The 14,102-nt window shown below is 36.8% G+C and overlaps 3 protein-coding genes across 3 annotated transcripts; 2 read left to right on the forward strand and 1 right to left on the reverse strand.

Moving 5' to 3' along the window:
* Positions 1–4,080: 4,080 nt before the first annotated feature.
* LOC130748115 (class-10 pathogenesis-related protein 1-like) lies at positions 4,081–4,902 on the forward strand. The gene has a single exon (XM_057601260.1). The coding sequence runs from the start codon at positions 4,179–4,181 to the stop codon at positions 4,653–4,655; it is 477 nt and encodes a 158-aa protein (XP_057457243.1). The 5' UTR covers positions 4,081–4,178; the 3' UTR covers positions 4,656–4,902.
* A 2,221-nt stretch (positions 4,903–7,123) lies between these two features.
* On the forward strand, positions 7,124–10,404 carry LOC130749295 (uncharacterized). The gene is made up of 3 exons (XM_057602632.1): positions 7,124–7,422; positions 8,287–8,742; positions 10,002–10,404. Exons 2-3 carry the CDS (start codon positions 8,302–8,304, stop codon positions 10,152–10,154), a joined length of 594 nt encoding a protein of 197 aa, XP_057458615.1. The 5' UTR covers positions 7,124–7,422; positions 8,287–8,301; the 3' UTR covers positions 10,155–10,404.
* Positions 10,405–12,103: 1,699 nt separating this feature from the next.
* Positions 12,104–12,800, reverse strand: LOC130749831 (uncharacterized). The gene is made up of 2 exons (XM_057603194.1): positions 12,561–12,800; positions 12,104–12,458 (listed from the first exon to the last, which is right to left on the reverse strand). The coding sequence occupies exons 1-2, from the start codon at positions 12,726–12,728 to the stop codon at positions 12,183–12,185; spliced, it is 444 nt and encodes a 147-aa protein (XP_057459177.1). The 5' UTR covers positions 12,729–12,800; the 3' UTR covers positions 12,104–12,182.
* Between the last annotated feature and the right edge of the window lie 1,302 nt (positions 12,801–14,102).

Raw genomic sequence — 14,102 nt, forward strand, 5'->3', positions numbered from 1 at the left:
ATCAAAGACAATGCCTTTGATTCTTTGACTTTCTTGTTTCCTTCATGAGACATCTTCAGAGAATCAAAAATGCCTTTAGCAAACTCACGATCTGTAATCTTCTGGTACTCCTCATAGGAAATAGCACTCAGAAGAATTGCTCTTGCTTTGTGATGTTGTGAGTACAGCTTCTTTTGATCTGCAGTCATCTCTGACCTTGGGATCTTCTTGCCATCTGCATCAACTGGACGCTCGTAGCCATCCACAATAATATCCCAGAGATCTGCATCGAAACCCAGAAAGAAACTTTCCAGTCTATCTTTCCAATATTCGAACCTTTGACCGTCGAACATAGGAGGCTTTGCATTGTAACCATCTCTTTGAGTTTCACTGGTGGTGGCAGCCATTGTTTTTCACACCGGCCCGGATCACTGAACACTGTTAGGTGTGGTAATCAGAACTTGCGCTCTGATACCACTTGTAGGATCACGCGCTTACCACTACGCCAAAACCAATTGGTGTTAGTGAGGGCGCAACGTTATTTCTTATAGCGTAGCAGACAGCGCCCCGTTTCGAATGCTACCTGCAGGCAGGATGCTGGCCCACCTGGACCCAACAATCCCCCCCCCAGCACCTGCCAGCCAAACTAGCTGCACAACATGCCTTCCGTGGGATTCGAACACGGGACCTGGCTCTGATACCACTTGTAGGATCACGCGCTTACCACTACGCCAAAACCAATTGGTTTTGGCGTAGTGGTAAGCGCGTGATCCTACAAGATATTGTAAGATCAAGTTTTGATCTAGTAGTACAACTCTATGTTTTGATGATTACAAGTTAACCTTTTGATATGAACAATTGTGGTACTCTAACGTGTTTTTCTGAGTGTGCTATTTACAGGCTCTGACCTCAACTCAATCTCACACAAATCAGAAGCACTGTGTATAAAGGGTAACCCAAGCAACGCTTTCGCATTCACCATGTTCAGTATGAACAGTGGAAAAGCTTCAGAAGTTCTGAAGATATACAAACTCTGATGTGGACTCAGTCGCTAGAAGCTCTGAAGATCCAGAAGTTCTGATAACCAAGAAACACTGAAGGTTCAGATGTTCTGATGGTGTAGAAGACTCTGAAGATCCAGAAGCTGAATAGTGGAAACTCTGAAGTCCAGAAGCAAGAAACTCTGAAGGCCATGTTCTTCCCTCTGAGTTCAGAATCAGAAGATACAATGGTCAGAGGATCTGTGCTTTCCCTCTGACTCTGATCAACCGGCTTCACAAGTTCCAATATGAAGGATTCCCCTGATCAGAAGTCTCCTAGGTTAAAAGGTCAAGTCGCTATCCAAGTACAAAAGCAAGTGTACCTTCCTGACGACCTACCTAACGTTCTCAGCCACAGCAGAAGCTGGATTTTCCAGAACTGCCCTCCAACGGTAGCATTTCCCATGCAACGCTCAACCCTAATCCTTGGAGTATATATAGAGGCTGAAGATTGAAAGAAGCTGAGAAGAGAATACTAGAAGCAATACACACGCGCAAGATATTCAAAATATTCTAAGCTTTCTTTCATCTGAAATTCATAGTGTTTACTACCAGCTTTTTAGAAGCAAATCTCTTGTAAACATTTCTTTGATAAACAGTTTGTTTAGTTCCTTTAGGAGATCAAGGTTGATCGGATCCTAGAGAAGACTAAGAGAGTGAATCTTAGTGGTAGTTCCTTTAGGAGATCAAGTTTGATCGGATCCTAGAGAAGACTAAGAGAGTGAATCTTAGTGTGAGCTAAGTCAGTGTAATTGTTAGTCACTTGTAGGTTTCAAGTGCAGTTGTAACTCTTACCTGATTAGTGGATTGCCTTCATTCTAAGAAGGAAGAAATCACCTTAACGGGTGGACTGGAGTAGCTTGAGTGATTTATCAAGTGAACCAGGATAAACTCCCTGTGTGCTTTTCTATCCCTTATCTTTAGCACTTAGTTCTCGAAAAGATTTGTTAAAATCTTTAAGGTGGAAGTTTTATCTTGAAAACGTTATTCAAACCCCCCCCTTTCTACCGTTTTTCATACCTTCACATATCATTATTTAATATTTCACAATACATAAGTTTATATTAATTTAAACGAAATGATAAGTTACACAATGTGTCACCAAACGCTATATAATATTAAAATTTTATCAGGCCTAATACTATCAGGTCTAATATGTAACAACTTCTCATCAGTTAAGGTAAACTGCTAGTAACATATCGGCAGTTATTGTAAACATTGTGAGCTAATGATGTACCAACGGTTTCACAGCGTTATCGATGTCTTATGGCCATTGATAATTCGAGTTTTTCCTGTAGTGAGTGTCATAGAAACCTGCATAGATGAATAAAGTCTTCTTTCCTAAAATAATCGGGCTAATTTGAAAATCATTACGTTGGTTACTTGATGAGGTCTATTTTGTAGTGGTTTTTCCATGGTTTTCTACATATATTGGTGTCTCATTGCTTCCTAACACACGATTGGCTTGGTACTATCGTGCTTATGTAATATATCTCAACCCTTTCCTAAGTCTGTCAGACACTTCGGTAATGAAGTCTGGGCGGTCCATTTCTAAATCATAACGTGTTGGTCGCAACACCATTGGGTCATACGCCCCGAGTAAGCATATTGTTAGCCACTTGTTTTATATATTATATAGTCTTAGGTCCCGGTAAGGTTTTAACGAGACATGATTTCTTTAATCTGTCTCCAAGGAGGTGGTGGGTGGTGGGTTTCTTATTAGTAGGAGCTCTCTTTTACGTTTCTTGTGAAGTCTTTACTTTTTGTTTTCTTCTCTCTTTTCTTCCTACTTGTATTGGACTGAAGTACCCCTTGTACTTCGCTTCAATATAATTCACTTGGCTTATAAAAAAATATTTATACATAAATTGAGCGACATAGGTGGAGTTTTTGTTACACTTTGGACTGAATGCTATCAAAAAAAAAAAGAATTGTCTGATTGATTACTGAAATGTTTTAACTTCATTATTAAGATGATGATCATTAATTTATGATATTAATTGAAATGTGTATTCTTACTCGTAAAAAACATGAAATAGCATAGTCTTTTTATATTTTTATATCAGAATCAGAATGATAAATTTTCCTTCAGGAATTGATCCCTGAACCTCTCTCACTGAATCCACATATCTCCCATCCCTTACCATTTAAGCTATCATTCAATGACAAAATAGCGTGGTCTTGTGAAACGGATAAAATGGAGAAAACTTACCAAAATATATCACAATAAAGATAATAAGTAAATTATGTTTATCACCTTTTTCTATTTTAATAGTTTAATCTCCAAAAGTGATATCTCTTTACACTTCCCGAATCATATTATTTTTTAAACCTCACTTTTATACATTATTCTCAAACACAAATTTATATTTTTATATTTAATTCTATAAAACTTCATTTTAGCACACTTAATTTGATACTAATGCAAACCAAACATTCCCATAATTTCTAGAAGCCTACCTAGAAGGCTGCTTTCAAGAATTTATAGTCCAGCATATCGGATGAGAGAGAATACTGAATCGTTTATAGAATGGTGTCTACATGAATTCTTCGACTCTGGCATTCCAATAATGTTATCTTCACACCTCTCTTTGAGGTGGAGAGGTGGAATGAAGAGAGAGATAGGAAGAAAAGAAAAAGTAAGAGAGAGAAAATATTAGATGTGATAGATGATAAGAGGAGAAAGATAGAAATAAAAAGAGGTGGAAATGAAGTGTTTCAAAGATGAGGTGTGTATATATCATTACTCCTGGCATTCCGAATTCCCTGTTCTTTATTGTGTTTGCACATTATACAACTAATTTAAGTACAACATTCAAGTATTCAACACACAGAACATACTTTTTGAATATGTGTCGCCATGACACCATCTTTGAATGCTTCCAACTCACATTCTTTGAACAATATTCGTGAAATTCTTCAGATTTACATTGAAATCAAAATCAAACCAGCTTTGTTAATTTTTCCATGAACAGAACGACATCACAAGATTATTAATAAAAAGAACTGACCTGGCAGAAACAATGAGAAGAGAAAACGCTCAACCCAATGCATATAAATACTAGGCTCAGTTTTCCTCAAAAACCACACAAGCAAACAAATAAGCTCTTATTCTCGCACTACATAGCAGTCTCATTCTCCTTGTGTTAATTCATCATCATGGGTGTTCTTACTTTCACTGACGAGACCACCTCTGTTGTAGCTCCAGCAAGGCTTTTCAAAGCTTTGGTTACAGATGTTGATACCATCGTCCCAAAGGTTATTGATGCCTTCAAGAGTGTTGAAATTGTTGAAGGAAATGGAGGCGCCGGAACCGTAAAAAAGATCACTATCGTTGAAGATGGCGAAACCAAGTTTGTGTTGCACAAAATTGATGCAATTGACGAGGCTAATTGGGGATACAACTACAGCATCGTTGGAGGTGTTGGGTTGCCAGACTCAGTTGAAAAGATTTCATTTGAGTCCAAATTGGATGCAGGGTCTAATGGAGGATCCATTGCAAAACTCACTGTTAACTTCTATACTAAAGGTGATGCTAAACCCACTGAAGAGGAGCTCAAAGTTGGAAAAGCTAAGGGTGATGGCCTTTTCAAGGCAATTGAGGGTTATGTTTTGGCCAATCCTGATTACAACTAAAGCTTCTTTCTAAGTGCTTGCTTCTATATGGTGTGATCCATCACACACTGTTCAGTGTGCTTCATTTGGCTACAATTGTGATTCCCTTTTTTTCCCTTTTTCTTTTACTGAGGCGTAGCAGTGAGATTTCATCTCATGAGTACTTGTACCTCCCTTCATCAATAAATAATACGAAATGCTTGTTGTAACTTAATTAAATTCTCTGAAGAGTCATCCATGATCAAAGGAAACATATTGAATAAACAAATCTCATTTGCCTGATCTCTAATTGAAATTTCTATTTAGGTATGAAATAAATATCGATCATTGTAAAAGTACTGAGGCCACTAGCATTCATGTGTAACTACAAATCTACAATCCATACCTATTAAAAGAACCAACCACAAGAAGAGAAGATAGAACAACCCCAAGAATGAAATTTTTAAACTAAGAACTATTAGAAATTGGGAGGCCTATACTCAACCACAAAAGCTAGCTCAAGAGTTAAGGTTTGCATTACCCTTATAATGGCTATTTATGTTCTATCTATAGCCAATGTGTGACTTCTAACACACCCCCTCACGTCCAGGACTGAGCAACCTGGAACGTGGGATCAACAACAACGGGTGCCCCAAATATGGGAGGTCTCCACAAGAAACAACAAATGGATCTAGGATAAGCTTTGATACCATATTAGAAATTGGGAGGCCTATACTCAACCGTAAAAGCTAGCTCAAGAGTTAAGGTTTGCACTACCCTTTTAAAACTATCTATGCTCTATCTCTAGCCAATGTGAGACTTCTAACAAGAACCATTCAAAATTAGAATTCAATAATGCAATATCTAAACGCAAGAGCTACACAATTGTGTACATATGCTGATACAAACTACTAACCAAAAGACACATTGACTTTGGAGTTTAGCTTTTAGCATCAACACACTAATATATGGAACCAAAATGTTTAGTTCCAATTTCATTAGAGAAATCACGTTTGAGATTTGGAACTACATTTCAAATGTCCTACGATTTCACCACGGGAATCCACAGACGATTCAATAAATATGTTCTTGGGAAACATACACAACAAAAATGTTACATAGTATTTGGTTGGAGGAAAGTTGAGGGGATATTTTTTTTAACTTCTGTTTGGTTCAATTTTTAGGAGGGGAAGGAGGAGGGGAGGGGGTCAAAACCCCATTTATGGGCCAATTTTGTCTCCCCTCCAAAAGTGGGGGAATTGGATGATGAATATTTTATTATTATTGCACTAACCTCTTTTCAGATTTATCATTACAACACTTGACACCTTCTTATTATTCAAAATGATATATGAAGGAGGGGGTCAATGTATTTTGCAAACTAGAGATATGTCGGTGCAATAATTTAAACTTCAAGGGAGGTGAGTGAAATTTTATAAAAATTTTAAGAACCAAAACTACTTTTCAGTTTCATAAATTTAATCTTAAAAAAATTTCTCAGTAATTGTCATCACAATCATCAACTTTGTAAAACCCCGACAATAAGTGATTGAAGTGAAAGAATAATAGAGGGCCAAATAGTAGTGGTGGTAGAGGTTGATTTTTCCTGGGGTGCGGCAATGGTTGTGGGGGGGGAGGAGGTGGCAACAATGGCAGTGGTGGAGGGTGGTGGTGATGGTGGTGCGAGTAGTAGTGCCAGCATTGGCAACAGTGGAGGTGGCGATGAAGGTGATGGTAGTGATGATGAAGGTGATGGTAGGTGATGTTGCTTCATGTTGGCGACTATGTTGGTAGTGTCAGAGGCGGTGATGACAGTGATAGTGGTGGTGATGGCGACAATGATGACAGTGGTGGAGGTGATGGTGATTGGTGACAGTGAAGGTCGATGAATTGACGACATGGCAGGTATGGATACCGCAGTAGAGGTGGAAATGGTGGTGTTGGAGGTGTTGGTGTTCAAGGGTGGTGGTGGATATGGGGATGGCAAGCAATAGTGGTGGAGAGTGGTGGCGGTGACGGTGGTTGTGGTTTTAAAAATTAGGCTAAAATCGTTTTGAAATTAAGTAAAACATCAAAGCTATGTGCGTTGTTAGGGTAATCAAAAGTAATTATTCCTTAAATGTGGCATATTATGATTAGTTGTGAGTGTAAAATCATTTTACAGTTGGCAGTGCTTATCTATTAACCTCTTAAGTAAATAATAATTTCAGCTTCATTTTGCTTATTTTTTTTTTTCACGTGATATCTATCCGCACATTGCATATCTAACACAAAGCACATCAACTACTTTCATCAATCAATTTATCTAAGGCATTAATTAAATTAAATTAAATTAAATTTAAGGCCTCCCCCGCTTGTTTTTTACCATCCTTTTTATAAAAAAAATACCTTTAACATTTGATTTCAACCTCTCCATCATTATTCTCTTTCTATCTCTTCTCATCGATCCTTCTCTCTTCATCCTCTTCTTTTCTACATTTAAGCATTTCTCACATAATGAATCTTTTCGCATTTTATAAATGCTAAACCAAGGTGAGTTGTGTATTTTCACACTTATTTAGTGAGAAACTAAATGCCCTTTATCTAATGCTGCAGCCCCGAGGGAATCGCAACTTTTTTCTCATACAATCTCTTAGACTCTGAAACAGACCCATACTAAGTCCAAATTCATTTCACCTGAAATCGGAATCGACCCAATATAACAGAATATTTTCATAAGAGAGAAACTTTGCATGAGACACTCGTCCCTTACGCTTGCATTTGAGGAACTGCTAGGGTTTTATCACCCCGCATTTGATTTTGCTCACAGGTTCATATAAATCAATTTCCTTCATGATTCATCATATTCACATGTAGATGCTATTTTTGTATATTTTTACAATCTATCTATCTGTAAGGTGTTTGATATTATGATTCTTGAGATATATGATTGAAAATGATGTGGTCAATTTACCTTTGTGAGCGTACTTTGAATAACTAGGTTATCATTTGTATTTAAATTATTGCTTATCCGTCATTGTGATGCGTTCTTCGTTAAATAAGTGTGTTGAACTTGGTAAACGGCTCGTTTGAAATTCTATTACATAGTCTATGCATTTTGCAAATCTGGGTTCTAATGTTTGGTCTGGGTTCATTACTATGCCATTTCCTGTGAGAATTCAAGCTCTGCACCGCACCATGGTTTTGCATATTTTAAAATTTTGATTTTACACCCCACTCTACAGATCCATATAATATAGATTTCTCATAATGGATTTGGGCTCTCCTGTGGATTGTATTGATGTGGTGGTTCACTAGTTTCTTAAACATGTACTTTAACTTGTGGTTTGTCCCTTTTGACTTCAATTGATGGGATATAGGAAGCTCGCATGACATGTCGTCCTGGTGTCCCGTTTATGGAGTTTTTTCCTGGTTTGTTTCACAAGTTGAGATATACAACTTGAAATCATGAACTGTTTGCGGCCTTGGAAAGCTAACATCAGATTGTAACTGAATTTTTCAAAAATTTAATTGCTTCTTTTGTTTGGTTCAAATGTTCATGCATACTGGAGCCTGATTCTGCCTGTATTCACTGTTTCGGAGAACTTATTCTTTATTTTCTTTTCATTGTTATGTCTATCTTTAGAATTGTATACGTATTAATTACCCTGAGTTCCAAAATTGTCATTCTTAGGTTTCATTCACTTCAATGGGATCATCAGAAGAAGAGTTTGCTGCATTTGAACAGAAAGTTAGAAGGACAGTGTACTTCGACAACCTGTCACCACAGGTTACTGAATCTGTGATGAGAACTGCTCTTGATCAGTTTGCAACTGTCAAAAGTGTGAAGTTTATTCCCAACTACCTAGGACCAAGCCTGCCACAGACTGCATTGGTGGAATTGGATTCTTCCAAGAAGGTCGAGGATATTGTAACAATGATAGGGCAGTATCCTTTCATGATGTCTGGGATGCCAAGGCCTGTCAGGGCTCGGCCTGCTGTGATCGAAATGTTTGATGATCGGCCAGTAAACCCTAACAGAAAGGTGGAGTATCGTTGGCTGGAGCCTAGTGACCCAGATATGGAGGTGGCAAAACAACTTAAGAACCTTACGCGGAAACATGCTGCAGAAATAGCACACATGCACAAGGTAAATTCTTTCCTAATCTATTTTTCGTATAGCTCTTTAAAGTTGAAACTATTATATTCCAATAATTGCTGTGATATGCAGAGTAAGCATCTTGGAGTTGGTTTAAAAATATCTATATGAAATGAATGTTTATTTGCTTATTTTATCCTTATGCTCATGTAATTTCAGGTTTATTTCTATGCACTTATGTTTGTTGATATTATTCTTGAATAAATTTGTTGGATTTGTGTCAACATTGTTCTTTAACTGTAGCAGTTTACTGTAGCATGTTTATTGTAAGTGAAAATTACTGGGGAGTTTGTGGGTTCTTCCAGTGGGAAATGTGCAGTAACAATTGATTATTAATTTCTAATAGGCTGTTAACATTTATCACTTGTTTATATGGGAAGTTAGTGTGAAATTGATATCACAGAAAGTATCAGGTACAAAACTACAAACAGGGGAAAGTCATGATGGTAAGAATGGCATATGCATATTAAACATATAAGAAACTATGGATTTTGTGTACTTTGAGAATTTGGAAAAAGAAAAAACTGTAAAAGCATTGCTTGTTTTCTTACCAAGTACATAGGATTGGCCTTCCATGATATGCTCTCTGTTATATTAGTTTTGTCGCTTTGATCTTTATTCTTTCAGTTTGTTATTGTAGCAATTTATTAGTTTTATTTTAAAGGAAAGGAGATATCACCACCGTGTGTAATGTCAATCGTCAATCTGTCATGCCTATGTGCACTCTATATTATCCTTTCTATGACATTGCTCCCAATGAGAGAATGTTACTGGAAGGATACTGTCATGTATTTGAAATGCTTTTGTGGAATGGTCTAAAAGTGAACAACTGCCATAAAATGTTCATGTTTTGAAAGTAAAGATAAAGTTTTGTTCAGTCTGAAAATTGGATGCTGTTCTTAAAGAAAGAACACATAATATTAGTTATATGCAGAAATTGGAATGAGAGTACATCCTTTGTTTTTTCATTCTTGCCAAAGAACACACTTTTTTTTTGTTAAAATGATAACATAATTTTTTTTTGCCTCATGCAAGCTATCCTAACCTGTCACTTCTAGCTCATTTTAGTGTCTTAGAACACATTTACTTTTATGAAGGACCATATTTCTGAATGAACATCTAGCCCCTTTTCTGGTGTCAAAACGACGCCCAAAGCTTTCGCCTGTTAAATCATTTGTGTGTTTATATTTGATATATACTGTCAGCGATTCTATGTCATCCTAAGTGAGTAGTGCGTGGGTTATTTTCAGCTGCAACTACAAGAAGAAGCAAAGCTTGCGGCGCAGCAGACAGAGACGCTTAAAATGCATCACAAAAAGTTTAAAATGATAGATGGCATTATCACTGATACATCTGCCATCCGTTTAGCACGAAAGTATAATCTGAATGTTGGAGATCATTGAAGGCTTCTTTTGGATTCATTGTCTCTGCAGATAGCTTCTCTTTTCTTTTTGGTCAGGATTAGTTCATTAGGTTCTCAGTTATCCGAAGGGACTTTAGATGCAATGAGCACCTTACCTACTTCTAAAAGTGAGATCTTTATTCTTTAGAAATTGTTTGTAAAGGTGCTATGCTATGCTACTAAAGATTTGTTGTGCCAAGCTACTACTAAAGAAACTCTTCTTGGTATGTTAATATGCTCTTCGGGATCCATTCCTATGATTTCGATTTTTTGTCATATCATTCAGGGTAGAAGTTGGAGAATTTTTTTTTAGGGCAACAGTAAATTAGATTTATCTACCTTGAGGTTTCGCTAGATGGCATTAACTCCAAATTTATTCAAATATTACACTTCATCCCATTCATTACTAGAAATTTGCTTATTACATATGAATTTTGTTACCAATTCTATTCACAAATATTTTCTGCGAATTTTGATTCAACTTTGAGTAAATTCCTACAGGTAATTTTGTAGATAATTAGTGCATTTTTCTCTATTTTATCTAAAAAAAAACAAAAATCTAAAACAAACTACATGATTATGTTATCCTCTTGTAAACAAAAAAACTACATGATTCTTGTAGAATCGTTATGTGAATGCTCAAATTTTTGAATTGCTGCAATTTCAAATATCTAATTGATTTTATTGTACTAACTTCCAACGTTTAGGTTGTATTTGCATGAATTTGGATGATTGGTCTGTGGTCATGGAGTCTATACCTTTAGATTCCTCGATGGAACAAACAACATAGTTAAAATTGGAGGTCAAGGATCGAAAAAACTTCTCATCAACAATAACATTTCCCTTGTTCTCACAAATTGCTTTCATCAGAGTTCGGGGGAAGTATTCATTCACTGATTCTCCTGGCTTCACTTATTATTTCACGTCATTATTTATCATCAATCATAGATTTCAAATTCCTATAGTAAAAAGAAAAAAAGATTTCAAATTCCATCCAATCATATGCTGTGTTGCACGGGTACGCGTACGCTACCCAGTACGGGTACGGTATTGGGTACGCGGTACGTGATTTTTGAAAAAATAGGGGTACGGGTACGTTAGATATATATATTTTTTTATACATAATATTTAAATATAAATAAATTATGCAAAAAAATATATATATAACTAATTAAAATAACATCCAAGACATAATATTAAATTGTTCAACATTGACCACCAAAAAATTGACAAGCTTCAACCACTATGCAAGCAATACACAGAATCAAAATTGACCAGGGCATCAACCATTCAACCAAATTCAACAAAGCAGAGGAAGAACAAATGAAAGGAAAAAAGCAACATAAAAATGATGTGGAGGAGCGCGGCTGCGCGGGTACCTGCGGTGGAGAGGACGGCGCACGCTGGAGAGGACGGCGGAGGCGCACGCTGGAGAGGAAGGTGGTGGCCGGCGGCGCTGGTTTCCTTCTCTGGTTCGTGAACCCTTGAGAAGCCGTCTGTTCCCTTTTCTTTTCGTTTTCACGCGATTTGTTCTGTTTGTTTTTTTTTTAATGGCCAAAACGACATCGTTTTGAGCCAGGGAAAAAAAAATAAAAAAAAAGGCCAAAACGACGTCGTTTTGGCCCGGAACCCCTTTTTTTTTTGTAACGGGTACGTACCGTGCGCGTACCCGTCGCGTATTCGTACCCGGTACGGGTACGCGGCCCAAAAGGGCGTACCCATGCATCAGAGATCATATGAAATTTGGAAAATTCCTTATGTCTTATGGGGGTGAAAAACCTCCATTATTTGGGATTAATCCAAAGATTACTGTATGCAATGGAAGAGGATTGTTTTATCAGGCTTATGAATTCAATAGAAATGTATTCCCACATTTTTTTAGGATATCATCATATCATATCAATTTAATACTGATTTGAACAATATCCAACTTTTATTGAGATTTTATATGATGTAATGTGATCCAGAGGTTGGACACAAGTGAAATATACAATTGTGAATTCACTAACTATGATTCAAAAATCAAAAGTTATCTCATGGACATCAATGTACGAATCTTTCGGTCCCTCTCTGACTTCTTCCCTCTTGGCCTTTCCACATGATCCTTCTTCACTTTTTCAACAGAGTTGTTGAAAAGGGGTTCTGGTTCTCTTACTTCTTCTACAGATAGTGAAGTTCTTGACAACCTTGTAACCAGATCGACAATGTAAGACAAAGATTCACCGTGTTTACGAGACCAAACACGCAATACATCCATAGGAGGAATCAAAGTTCCACTGTGTTCTTCTTTCCACCTCTCAAATTCCTAAACACAAACACCACAATTGTAAATTATATAATTTACAGACTATCAAAAGCAAAATCATAAGAAAATTCTACAATGAATGGGCAAGAAAGCGCATTTTACGTTCACAAGATGAGTGATGTCATGCAGAGGGATTCTACGGTGAAGCACTTTGCGCGGTAATGAACAGCGGTCGAAGCGGCTCGGCCCGTCAGGCATTGGTGAGGATCCAGGAAGAAGCAGTTTGGGGCCGGAGAGTGGGTTGAGGGTGGAGGCCTCGTCGAGGGGCATGGCTTGCTGAAAGGGAAGAAGACAAGGGGAATTTTTGTGGGACGTTATGAATGTGAATGAGTGGAAAAGATGGATGGCATAACGGCGTTGTGTTGTGTTGGTGTGATTTGCAATCTTTTATAGGGTTCTTTGTTCTTCTTGCAAGTGAAAAAACATGATGGTTCAAAGAGCAATGGCGGGACTAAAATTCAAATATATCTACGTCAGAAAAAATTAAAATATATCCACATTTAATAAAATATTATAACAATATTATTTTTATTAAATATATACAACAACATTGGTTTTTTTTTTTCACCGTAAAAAAAAACTTTTTTATAGGCAAATGTTATTTGTTCGTAAAATAGTACAAATTATCTATCCTCAAGGTTTGAAACCCTAACCTATCACCTGCAATTACCCTTAGCAGCAACATTGGTGTCTTAGAGAGTAGCTAGTGAAATGCTTAGAGAGATTTATAACAGGTGTGTACGAAATATTTGGTGTTTAATACTTGAAAATTTCAAATGACGAAGACATTGCATGCGTATTACAAATGGGGCAGGCATGTGGATTTCCGGGTATGTTGGGTTCCATTGATTGTATGCATTGGGGATAGAAAAATAGTTCACTGATGTGGAAAAGTTAATTTTATCAAGGTGATCATGGAAAACCCGCAATCATGCTTGAAGATGCGTCATCACAAGATTTGTGAATTTGGCAAGCGTTTTTTAGCATTGCGGGTTCTAACTATCACATTAACGTGTTAAACAAAATTTGATGTGTCTACTGATATTTTGAACGAACCCACCGTGCAATTCATTGTGAATATATAAAAGCTTCTATCATATGAGGTGATATCTATCCCCGAGTACGTTTGTGAGGAGCATACCAATGCCGCAAGGAGAAAAAAAGGCAATTATTTGTCAATTGACAAGAAGGAACAAGAAATGACGTTGAACAGACATTTGGAGTGCTCTAATTTCGATTTGCAATTTTTCGTGGTCCTTCACACTCTTAACATGTGAATACCATGAAGAATATAATGTATGCATGCATCATATTGTATAACATAATTGTTGAAGACAAGCAAGATTCATACGAAGCTAACTATGAATACGACTAGGTAGAAAATTACATCTCAACCGCTGAAGTATCTAATGTTCCTCTTTCCAATTTTACAACATTCTTTGAAAGAAGAGAACATGCATGTACGTGACAGGCAAAACCATCACCAACTTTAAATAAATTTGGTGGAGCATATTTGAGAGCGTTTTGGAAATAAGAATGATGAAAACTAATTTTTATGCAATGTTATGTATTTTATTTAAAATGTAGTGTTTTTAATTTTCAATAATATATATTTCCTTTCATTTTTCAATTAAAGGATATCGT

The sequence above is a fragment of the Lotus japonicus genome, chromosome 3 (genome assembly GCF_012489685.1).
Source record: "Lotus japonicus ecotype B-129 chromosome 3, LjGifu_v1.2".
NCBI classification, from domain to species: Eukaryota; Viridiplantae; Streptophyta; class Magnoliopsida; order Fabales; family Fabaceae; genus Lotus; species Lotus japonicus.

What these genes read in the sequence shown, in the direction of transcription:
- LOC130748115 (XM_057601260.1), top strand. Translation starts at nt 4,179, where the DNA reads ATGGGTGTTCTTACTTTCACTGACGAGACCACCTCTGTTGTAGCTCCA.
- LOC130749831 (XM_057603194.1), bottom strand. Translation starts at nt 12,728, where the DNA reads ATGCCCCTCGACGAGGCCTCCACCCTCAACCCACTCTCCGGCCCCAAA. An exon ending in ACATCACTCATCTTGTGAAC is followed by an intron (nt 12,459 to 12,560) that starts GTAAAATGCGCT and finishes GTTTGTGTTTAG; the next exon opens with GAATTTGAGAGGTGGAAAGA.
- LOC130749295 (XM_057602632.1), top strand. Translation starts at nt 8,302, where the DNA reads ATGGGATCATCAGAAGAAGAGTTTGCTGCATTTGAACAGAAAGTTAGA. An exon ending in AAATAGCACACATGCACAAG is followed by an intron (nt 8,743 to 10,001) that starts GTAAATTCTTTC and finishes GGTTATTTTCAG; the next exon opens with CTGCAACTACAAGAAGAAGC.